The sequence below is a fragment of the Pundamilia nyererei genome, unplaced genomic scaffold, assembly GCF_000239375.1.
Source record: "Pundamilia nyererei isolate P.nyererei 1_Seehausen unplaced genomic scaffold, PunNye1.0 scaffold00012, whole genome shotgun sequence".
In the NCBI taxonomy this organism is placed as follows: domain Eukaryota; kingdom Metazoa; phylum Chordata; class Actinopteri; order Cichliformes; family Cichlidae; genus Pundamilia; species Pundamilia nyererei.
This window is the reverse complement of record NW_005187413.1, coordinates 6,223,040-6,234,861: the sequence shown is the minus strand read 5'-3', so window position 1 is coordinate 6,234,861 and position 11,822 is coordinate 6,223,040. Positions and strand designations below refer to the sequence as shown.

Below are 11,822 nucleotides of genomic sequence, written 5' to 3'. Positions count from 1 at the left end.
CATTGTGATTGTTTGAGTTCAAAGTCCTCTGCAAGTAGAATCTGCACAAAAGAGGAAAAACTTTAGTACTTGCAAAATGAAATATAGCTTTAACACAGAGATAAAAATGACAACATGAGCTATCAAATCGTTCACTTTCTACATTCACAATCTTTTTTTTTTTTACCGTGAACCTTTGAACCTTCTCACTTAGGATGATATTGAATCTAATTGTAATCTAATTGTATGGATGCCACATACAGCTGCTATCTGTCTGTGCAATGCTGAGGTGAGATAGCACTATTAAATCAAGGGTTCTCCTGTCAGATTTCTTTTATACACAGTTTTTGATCGTTTTAAAATTAAAAAAATAAAATAAAATAGAATAAATAAAATGTATACAAACCAGTATGTTTTACACAGTAGTCTTTTTCAAATAAATCGACAAATGTCTAAGGCTGCATCGTACCACATGTGTGAATAAAAATTGTGGACATTTCCTTATTAATTTAAACAAACATAACAGAGACAGCAAGGAAATGTGTCTTTGGTTGATTGTTTCTTTGTTGTAACGACACTTCCTGGCAATAAATCTTATACTACTGGAAACTCTGTTTATCTCCCTTTAAATGGTGCCAGAAAACTGCATTTGTGGGTCGAGCAGCAGACTTGAGCATCTGGGTTGTGGCCATGAAAAACTTGCCAAATCTTGCCAAACAGCATATTCTCCTACTGATTCCTGTTTGGTGTCGTTTATTGGATTGGATGATTGAAGTCTGAAGAAATAGAACATATTGGCAATTTAACACTTTATTCATTTAACAAACAGGGGCCTCAACATCATGTTAAGGCCAATAGTATAAGACCACCGGTCATGCTGGTCACCAGCTTGGTAACACACACTGCTGTGGGATGGGTTCCCATTTGTCAACCAGCATTTGTAATAAGTCAGCCAGTGTGGTTGTGTTGGTCACGGAAGATTCTCAGAGCTGATATACTAAACTTGCTGCTCTGAAGTCAAATACTAAAACATGGAAACACCGTTTAGATCACTGCACTAGAGGTTTGCTGCTGACAGCACTCATGGCACAGGTGTAACTGCACAGCATATAATAAGACGGAGAGTGCTCGAATGTCCTCTGCTCTGAATAAACCCTGAACACTGTTGGCAGCAACTCCAAAGCATGGCATAATGACACAACCAGCTTCATTGCCTTTAGGGCAATCAATTCTCTCAGTGCAAGCAAAGGTAACAAGCAATCTGCAGCCTTATATATAAAGTACACAGCGCTCGAACTAAAAAAGTCTGTTTTAAATTATCATTTTTAAAGAGAAATTTTGACCCTCCAACCACCGTTAAATACTTACAGTCTTTATCTCATCTACTTTATGTCTAGAGAGAATGTTTTTTTTTTAATTGCAGTTTCTGTTTTGCATTTCACTGGCGAGTGAAACCATGTTGTGACAGACACCAGCACAATGGTGCAGACCAGTGTAGCAATCGTAAAAAGTTGAGTGGATTTACCAGTCTTCACATTTCCTCATTCACGAGGTTTATCGTTGTTTCAGGTTGGTGGCTATAAATAAACCAGCCAACTAGTCTTACATTGTTGTGTTTGCCCAAAAGCTAATAAACAAAGAAGCAAAATTTTCTCTTCTCGGATGTTAAGCTTTCAGGCTTAATGCATGCCTTTAAACACCTAATGACAAATTATGTTGAGGAATGCTTGGCTGCTGCAAGCAATGCATTGTTTGAAAATACCATATGTGTTTTATAAGAGCTGTCAGACATGATAGATCTGGGGCTTTCTTCCAAAAGAAGCCAGTTTCCATAACCTACGAGGTTCATAGTGCATTTTAGGACACTTTTGACCACATGCTTCACCTAATATGCTGTCACCTATCGACAAGATAAACAGCTGTGAGACATATTGTTGACATATCTGTTACTGGTAGAAAAATGAACACCATCACATCTCAGTTTCCAGGGAATATGATATGATAATGTCATGTTTTTGATGACTAGAATACCAAGGAAAGAGGAACTTCAGTTAAGGAAATAATAAATCCGTCTATGCTGTCATATTGTAATTTTAGTCTCAGTGGTTTTGATGACTTTAACTGCCTTTACGATATTTAAAATACTAATTATTTCAAAATGTTAATACATTTGTTAACATTCATTAATATACAAATTATTGACTTTGTCAACAGGACTGCTACATACTGAGAGCTCACATTAGTCGAGTTAAGGATATATGGGTTTTATATTTGCAGGGTACATAAGCCCATGCCCCAACTTAAAGTTTAACAGCTAATCGAATCAAAATATTTCATGCACTGAAAAATCAACCCATAGTTTAAAAAAAAAATTAAATAAATAAATCTTTAGAAATAAAATATCTGAATAGCTATGTAATTGCCAGCCTATCCAGATGAACTCTGGCGCAAAGGTGAACTTGTCATTTTGAAGTCTAAGGCCACGTGTCTCTCAGTTGTGTAACACATAACACACGGTGTGCAAATGTAAAACGCTGGACCTGTTGAAACTTTGCCTGTGTTAAGCCAGCTGTTGCCCCATGCTACGGTCCCCACAGCTTCCTCTCTCACTGCGCATCAAAAGGCTCTGTGTTTGACAAAAAGGCCCATTCGAAACAGGAGTCAAGAACCCCATGAGATAAAACACACACCATGAAAAACATCCTCCCGCTGCACTGAAAAGGAAACTGTTTCTGTAGACAAAGCTCTGATTATTCGTTGCAGCTACATCCTACTACCCGTAAACAGTGCACACATACACTGATAAGATGCTCAGTTTTCAGATAGACGTATGAATATTTACTGCCCTGTAAACGTGCTGCATGATTCTCTGTATCACGCAGGAGCAAGTAAACTGTGTTGAGTTTAAGTGTCTAGCTGCAGTGAGAAGAATTTCAGATTGTTTTTCTGTTTCTCTTCCTCCTTCCTTCTCATCAAAGTCATCACCTACTGGAATCTTTAGGATTTTACAAGGTGATGTAATCAGTGCTGTTCCCATATGATACATAAGCTATTAACTGATTTATAAGCTATTAACAGCGATGAATTACATTGCATGAGAATGCTTTAGCTCGAGAAGGCATTGTTAAAGTGTAGTGTAGTATTACTGTAAGTACTTATCTACAGACAGTAAACCTGTGGGTGTGTCTTTGTTTAGTTTACTGTAACTAAATATATGAGGGCAGCGGCAAAGACAAACTGTTCTTTGTTGATTGAATTAAATGAATTAAAGCCTTAAAACTGATAGGAACCAGTGCTGGCTTCTACTGTAGTCTGCTGTAGTCATTTTACTTTAATTTTAGTGTTCAGTGTAACCTCCTTCTGTGTTCCATCAGGAAGGATATCTCTGTGTAAAACTCTGCCAAATTAAATAAGCAGAGAAGATGAAAGCATTTTTAAAAAATAATTTCAATGCTCACTGTCTTAAATATACATATATGTAAACATATATAGTCATAACTTGTAAAGATTTTTATATTTTTGCTGACATTACCCCAAAATAATTTGTTTAAAATCTTTTTTCCCCGCTTCCTGGACTTTCTTGTACTTCTATCACCATCTTTGCTTTTCGCTGCTTCACATCTCTCGTAGTTTCTCATTTTTTGAGTGCTGCGCCCCTCTCTCTTACAGTAACCCTGCTGCAGCTTCATGAGATGCCTTACATTTGAACTATTTTAGCAAGTTCTGGAAAGAAGTGTGGATAGATAAATCATTTTATTCCAATTTTTAAACAAGTGTCTCTAGAGTGTGCAGCAGATTGCACTGCCTTGCCGTGAGTTTGCTTTAAAGAATAGGGAAAAAAGAAGCATGACCTCATACTCTAGAAGTAATGCGACAATAACATAATTATAGCTTGTAATGCTGAATGACTATGTGGTGATATTTGTTATTGCATTACTGGTATTTGTGGTATAAATGACTGGCTACAAGGTGACCAACCTTATGGTTGAACAAGACCATGGGTGGGGATTTAGTTGAAGAATGAGTTTATGTACACATTGAATAGGTGAGCAGAGAAGAATAAGTCTTAAATAAATTATCCTTCAGTTTTAGTTTATGTGTTGGATTTTTACTCCATCACTCCATTCTAAATATTTGCATCCTGTGCTTACTGTTATTTGAATGTTTAACTTCCTGTATTACTTCTGCTAAAATGACATCATGATCTGACCTGTTCTCAGGAATGTATCTCTAATCTTTGTTATGGTAACAGGTTTGCTGTACGTCAGTAGCTGTGATTCACAGAGCAGGTTTACTCACTGTTATTAGCTCATTTTGACCATCAAATGTTAGGTGACACAGGCCTTGAGTGGCTTACCACGTCTCATTGCCAATTCCTACAGACTCCAGGTCCCTGGTCACATTTAAATTCATTAGTTATATCCATATTCATTATTTCTGTTAAATACTTCCGAGATTATCTTTTTCTACATTTTCTGTATGTGTGTTTTCAAAATCTTCACAATGAAAAAACTGCACACTGAATGTGACAAGTGTTTTTCTCAAGGAGACATTCTGATGTGCCACAAAACCACGAGTGTAGTAGTGTGTACCTGGGAAACCTGACAGCGCCGTTGTCATAGCTATCAGGAACACTGACACCTTTCCTACTAGTCATAATGTGACCTGTTTGGCTAGGCAGACTCAGTCAAAGGGGCAAAAATACTGTGTTTGGGTCAGGTAGAGCGGCTCATGTTTAGACTGATCAGTCCCAAAGTAAAATGCAGTTATTTTTCATCAGCCTTCACATATCTTATTCTTGAGTGAAAATGGATCATATTTTATCCCTGGAGAACCCATGGGGTCAAATATGACCCCATGGGTTCTCCAGAGTTAAGATTTTATATGCACAAGCAGGCGACAGCAAAACCCACGTTAGGCCTTGGTTACAGGCCTTCATGTACTTAGCTGCATAAAGCTGATTTACAACTCTGTCTAGTGTACCTCTGCTGACACCTGGTGGCAATTATGAGTTACTACAAACGGCCTGATATTGAATTTACCGCGTAACGTATCCTAATGGAACAGCATCACATGAATAATTTTGTAAAACCTGTGTGGATTTTATTTGACTATATTTCATATTGTTTAAATTGACGTTAATAGTAAAATGACAGTTTCAAAGTAAAATGCAGTTATTTTTCATCAGCCTTCCCTTCACATATCTTATTCTTGAGTGAAAATGGATTATATTTTAACCCTGAAGAACCCATGGGGTCAGAGTCGACCCCATTGGTTTTCTAGGGAACCCATGGGGTCAAATATGGGGTCAAATATGACCCCATGGGTTCTCCAGAGTTAAGATTTTATATGCACAAGCAGGCGACAGCAAAACCCACGTTAGGCCTTGGTTACAGGCCTTCATGTACTTAGCTGCATAAAGCTGATTTACAACTCTGTCTAGTGTACCTCTGCTGACACCTGGTGGCAATTATGAGTTACTACAAACGGCCTGATTTTGAATTTACCGCGTAACGTATCCTAATGGAACAGCATCACATGAATAATTTTGTAAAACCTGTGTGGACTTTATTTGACTATATTTCATATCGTTTAAATACTTTGACGTTAATAGTAAAATGACAGTTTCGACAGAAACTTTGCTAAAGGGATGACTGCCCCTTTAAGAGCGGCGACCAGCTGCTCAGCGCCCAATCGCGGCGCGTAAACTGAACTTTGTTGTTGTCAGCAACTAAGAGCTAACTGTTAGCTAGCGTTAGCCGGACACCGAGCTAAAGAGGCGATATCTTGCACCCCATTCGTCCTAATAACGGAGGAAAGCACGGTAACATTTAGCTTGGACAGCTACGAACGTAAACAAGTCGCTTCCATCAGGATTTCGCCTCCGATATCAACAAAAATGACATCTGCGCTGGTGAGTTTAACTTGCTGCTTGAGCCACTGAGATGAAGTTCGTTTCTTATTTGTGGTTTCCACAATGTGGCTTATTGGTTAAGAGTTAAAGGTCGATATATCTGTAGATTTATTACAATACATCATATATTTTTTTATTTGATATGGACCCCTTCCTTTTTGCTGCTTGTTTTAGCTTTATTTAGAGCGAGAGCAGATTATAAATCAGGGTAATTTTACTCTTAGTCTGGATTAAATGTCTGTGAAGTCGTAGCAAAGTGACTCATTACTCAGTCTGCTGAGTGTCCAATGTAATATATACATTTATACTAATGTAACAACCGCCCTGTGCAGTCATGACAGCCACATATGTCATGTAAATGATACATTTGTGAAAGTTTAATGGTATCGTTTCACTCATTTGTCATGATCTAAATTGCCTTTGCAGATTAAATGCATCATTTTGCCGACAAAGTGACTAACAAGCAATTAATATGCCAACAATCTGATATTCTGTGTACGGTAATTACAGTATATTGAAGTTATAAGAAAAAGAAAAAACGATAGAGTAATTTATGCCACCATACACTCACCGTCCACTTTATTAGGTGCACCTCGCAAGTGCTGGGTTGAGCAGCCTTTTTGCCTTGAGACCTGCCTTAATTCTTTATGTGAAGCTGCGGTTTTGGTCCATATTGACATGATCGCTTCAGGCAGTTGCTGCAGACTTTTCGGCTGCACGTCCATGATGAGAATCTCGTGCTCCACCACATCCCAAAGGTGCTCTTTTCGATTAAGATCTGAGTATGCCTATGTGCTTCAAGGCTCAACAAGTTGTGCATTCAGAGATGCTTGTAACCAGTGACAAACAAAGAAGAAAACAAGCTTATTTTAAGTTTGCATAAACTAAACCTCATTTTCAAGAAAGGTTGGTCAAAACCTCTCTTTGATGAACTCCAAGAGTAACTCATAAGACACTATGACAATATATATTCTGTGCAATACAGTCATGCACCATACACCACAGTATCTGGTAACTGAAGGGAAAAAATATACTCTTTAAAAGTCTTTCCCGTTCTTTCCTTGTGAGGTTGTTATTGTTAATATGAAGTAAGATAACTCACTTTATAATTTTCTTAAAAAGTAGTGAAGTGTGCCAGACTAGCAGGGAACTCCTACATCTTTTGATAAACAATATTTGCTGCCAGTGAATGGATCACATGTGGAACCAAAATGATAGATTTCAGTATCAGTATTTGCCCCCACTCCTAATTTGTAGCAGGTTATTAATGACATTGAACTTAATTCAAGTAACGATCCTGTTAGTCGTACAACTTAAAATCCCAAATAAAAAGTAAATGTGGGTTTACATAATATAATATAAAGATGCATTTAAGAAAACAGCATTAAATGAGGCATGATTACAGGGAATATTGCTAATAAGAGTCAGTTTTCTATTAAAAAATACAAATCAGCAAGAAACCAACTTCAGTAAGAGAATATTTTCTTTATTTACATATAGATGTTTGTAAAAAAAAAAAAAGTGCAGTTTAGAAAAAAAATAGTACAGAATTCTACTAAAAGCAAGTGACTCAAATATGATCTATAACTGTTTCTACTTTCTGTCTTTCTGCCATTTCAAAATCTCAACACTCGACACCATATTTGTCAAAGTGTCTCGTGATGATGCCCAGCTCCAGCTCCACAGTCCCCATGGCTTCGGTGTGCAGTCTGTATCTGTCCGCCCCGCTGTAGATCAGGTCAGGGCTGAGGAGCTGGGGACCTCCGCCGACGAACATTTGCGCCAGCCGTTCTTGCCAGGAGCCCACGGGCCTCCAGGTCGCACAGCTTATTCGGTGATGTCCCGGACTAGAAGGGACGTGGCAGAAACCATAACCATAGAGTTGGCACCGTCCGAAAGAATCTTGATGCCACACCTCTAGGTGAATCTTCGGCCAGCCTTGCAGCCCTTTGGTCGCGTAGTGCAGATCGATCGGGTGGCTCCAGTACGCTATGTCTCCGATTTGGGGGCTATCCACCTGGGTCTGACCCTCCTTCAGCCCGGATAAAAGCCGCCATGCTTCTCCCGTATGAATTCCCCATTTGCAAAACAAAGTCTTTTCCGGGAAACCACTTGCACCAATGATCTGCCCTATAATGTGCAGCTCTGCCATGCCACACTGGTTCACTTTGACAAGAAAATGTGGCACGGAAAGTCCTGTTTTGTCTGTCCGATGTTAACGGCTAGCTTAGCGGCTAGCTAAACTAACGGCTAAACGTCTCCTTGGTAACCGCCTACCGTGATTTTCGACAAATCCCCTGAGTTAGACCTCGCAGGCACCACTTCCGGTACGAATGCCGTCCAACATTATGAAAACCCTAAGCTTCACCTTTATAAAATTGTTTGTCATTAGTGAATAATTAATTTTCACCAATTATAATATTGCCAGAATTATTCCTGAGCTATAATAAACGTGTGTGGTGAAAACGCGGTTGTGTCACGAATTTGGAACTACACCCTTACAGGTTTAACTCAGAGTTAAATGTGTCCTAATGGACCGAGTTGTTTCTGTCTTTCATGCATTGTTTACAAAAGTCCGTTCGTCGAAGACATAAAACACCTCTTCATATTAATACTTTTTAATTAACTCGTGACGAAGAATTGACTTTATTGCTCAATTTCTCTGAAGTTTAATCGGCGTTTGGAGTCTGTGAACAATTACGCTGTGAAACAGCGCCAGTACGCGGCTGTACTGCGCTCAGACTCCACAGTTCACTACTACACTGAAAAAACAGTCTTATACTCCGTGGAGGACCTTTTACAGTATATAAAAGGTTTATGTATACAGTATTTTATTTTATATTTTAAATGAGAAATACAAATGATATTTTATGAAAAACCCAAGGTTGGGAGTAGTGTGAAATGTGACTGCACATTTGTAAAAAGAGGTATTGAACTTTGGAATAGTTGTTTAGGCATAATTAGTTTTAACTTTAGCCTAAACATATTCGACACATTGTCATATAAATGAACCAGATATGAAGAAATTAAATAAATTTAAACTTGCTACTTTTAGATCACATTGTACTCCTAGGAACATTTTATTTATTTATTTGATAACTTTCTTGAGTGGTAATTTGCCTTTACCACTTACAGAATATAGTTTTAGTTGCATTTCTGTACAAAATTGTTACATATAATTTTTGTTTTTATCTAGCTGATATACAAGTTAGTGTATTTCTCGCAAGGATCTTGCTGGCATTAGTGAAACGTTCTTTGAAATGGATTGAACATTGTTAGACTGAGATAGTGATTAAACTATGATATAGATATAACTCCCACTAGGTTTATATCTTGGACTCTCCACCATTTGACCTTAGAACTGAAGAAGCTTCTCGGATGAGAGGTGAAACGTCTTCAAGCAACTGAAAGAAGTCCAGACGCTTTTCTTTGCAAGCTCCTTTGACTACGATGACCTGGATGACTGAGAACCTTCACAGACATTAAACTATGAGAATGTAATCAAACTGTTTATCAAAGGGAAACTGTGATTTTTAAGACACTCAAGCCTGACACTGGCTGGTATAATGTTAGGTTGTAACCAGCTGTTCTTGTTTGGCTGGCTTGTTATTAACTGCCTTGAAATGCTAATGATAATAATAAGTAACTACAATGATATCTGGAATAAATAAGCATGTTTATGCACATTTTCACGTATTAGAGCGGTGACTTCCGTTCAGAAGATGAGGGTTGAGGTGAGGAGGGCTAGCATGACGTTTCAATGACCTCAATGACCCCAAAACGCATCAATTCGGTCACTTAATATGCTGAGCCTCAGAATGTGGTGTAACATCGGTTTGCATGCTTTTGTGTACATATTTGTCGACAGCTGTTTCTTGTAAAATCTTGTTGAAAACTTTCCCAGAATAGCAGAGGCAGCCATGGTAACATATTATTGGCCATGGGTTTTGCAATGAGATGTATCACACACAGTGGGTGCCTTTCACAGTAAACATTTTGACTAGCAGCACAAGTGTTACTACTAACATAAACACAGACTTGTTTCCATTCACGTGTCATACTAAGTCGTGACCGTGAACCTGTTCTAGGAGCCTAAAACCAAAACAGTGTATTTTTATTAATCTTTCTTTCTTTCTTTCTTTCTTTCTTTCTTTTTTTGTTTGGTGTGACATGTCTGAAAAATCAAAAGCTGAAAGAGCATTAATTGAGTGAACCCATACTTTACTTTGGTGTCATAGAAGTGCCTTGTGTATTCTAAACCTTACGTGTGTAGTTGGGATGCTGTTAGCGATTTTATGGAGAGTTAGAAACTTACTCTGTGTTATTTTCCCACAGACTTAAGAGAGTAAAAAAAGAATAACTGCGCAAAATCAGAGGACCTCATTATTTTAGCTACAAATCATAACTATGGGGTTCTTTGCTCATGTTTCCAGGCCAGTTTTAGTCACATCATACACCCACATAGTCGTGATGAGGAAGAAATAGCACTTCTTCAGTGATAAGCTCTTAGTAAATAGTACCAAATTTTCTGTTTCCCAGATGTCTAACTTATTGCTTATTATTGTAGCTTTTGTAGTCATGAGGACATTTTAACATTTTGACATGACTCTCTGTTTGCTCCCATAGTCTGATCCAACCCTAGAAAGACATTTCAAGGGTCACAGGGACACCGTAACAAGTGTGGACTTCAGCTGCAACATGAAACAAATTGGTAATGATCTGTTTGCCTTCAGATGTAACTGTTTGCTGTTGCCTTTGTCTTTTCCTTTTTGGAAATAGATGATGTTTTCACTCACACCTGTGCTTCATCCTCTCCTAGCCACAGGCTCCATGGATTCCTGTGTGATGATCTGGAACATGAAACCTCAGATGCGAGCGTATCGTTTTGATGGACACAAAGACGCCGTCCTTTCCGTCCACTTTTCCCCATCAGGCCATCTGGTGGCCTCTGCCTCCAGAGACAAGACTGTACGTCTTTGGGTGCCAAGCATGTAGGTGTTAAAGTAAAATCTTTCTGTCTTTTCTGTTCTTTATTCCACCACAGATTTACTACAGAGGACAATGATGGTGACTCATAAAGAGCAGCAACTACTGAATGTTGTTTGTCTCCTTCTGCCAGCATGGAGGAAGACACACATTGCTGAACACCTTCTGGGTTTTGCTTGTTTGTTTTAAACTTAAGTAATGTCTTGTGTCCATACAGGAAGGCTGAGTCAACAGTATTCAGGGCTCACACTGCCACTGTGCGCAGTGTTAACTTTTCTGGTGACGGACAGACTCTGGTCACGGCCTCTGATGACAAGACAATTAAAGTGTGGACAACACACAGGCAAAAGTTCCTCTTCTCTCTCAACCAGCACATCAACTGGGTCCGCTGTGCCAAGTATGAGACACACATTTAACACGATACAATGCATCATATTAGGACATTTTGATAGATTTACACTTCAGGCATCACATTATGACCTTTGACAGATAAAGAGAATTACACTGATCATTTCCAAAATGCATCTTTTATGGGCTGTTCCTGGTCAGTATCTAACAATAATAATCCAAAAAAAGGAAGTTTCATGTTCCCCAGATCCCAATCCAATCCAATATCTGGTGGATGTACTGGACAAATAAGTTCCATAAATGGCCTAACCTTGCATCTTACAAGAATTAAAGGTTCTGTTGCTAACATATTGGTGCCAGATACCATAGCACACCTTCAAAGGTGTGATGGAGTCCATGGCTCAATAGGCCTGGCCTGTTTTGGCAGCAAAAGGGGGGACCAACACATTATTAAATCTATTTCCAATTATCTTTTGACCTGCCAACTTCATTGAATCGTTTGTCTGACTGCTTGAAAGAGGTCACAGAGTGGCTGTCTGCCAATTCTCTCATTTTAAATGAGAAGAAAACTGAGATTATGGTGTTTGATAGTCAC

The 11,822-nt window shown here is 38.6% G+C and overlaps 2 protein-coding genes across 3 annotated transcripts in view; one reads left to right on the top strand and one right to left on the bottom strand.

The window, feature by feature from the left end:
• The first annotated feature begins 5,511 nt into the window (after positions 1–5,511).
• The window catches only part of poc1a (POC1 centriolar protein A), a 53,070-nt gene continuing 46,759 nt past the window's right edge, over positions 5,512–11,822 (top strand). The window contains exons 1-4 of one of the 2 annotated variants that reach the window (XM_005724679.2): positions 5,512–5,893; positions 10,520–10,604; positions 10,713–10,884; positions 11,097–11,276. In XM_005724679.2, coding sequence (XP_005724736.1) covers positions 5,879–5,893; positions 10,520–10,604; positions 10,713–10,884; positions 11,097–11,276 — 452 coding nt within the window. In that variant the 5' untranslated portion in view covers positions 5,512–5,878. Of the gene's footprint in view, positions 5,894–8,161; positions 8,221–10,519; positions 10,605–10,712; positions 10,885–11,096; positions 11,277–11,822 lie in introns of those variants that run through there. The other variant, XM_005724680.2, reaches the window with a different exon arrangement.
• b9d2 (B9 domain containing 2) lies at positions 7,399–8,048 on the bottom strand. The gene has a single exon (XM_005724678.2). It carries the CDS (start codon positions 8,043–8,045, stop codon positions 7,518–7,520), a length of 528 nt encoding a protein of 175 aa, XP_005724735.1. The 5' UTR covers positions 8,046–8,048; the 3' UTR covers positions 7,399–7,517.

Coding starts and splice junctions, on each gene's coding strand:
- b9d2 (XM_005724678.2), bottom strand. CDS start 8,045: ATGGCAGAGCTGCACATTATAGGGCAGATCATTGGTGCAAGTGGTTTC.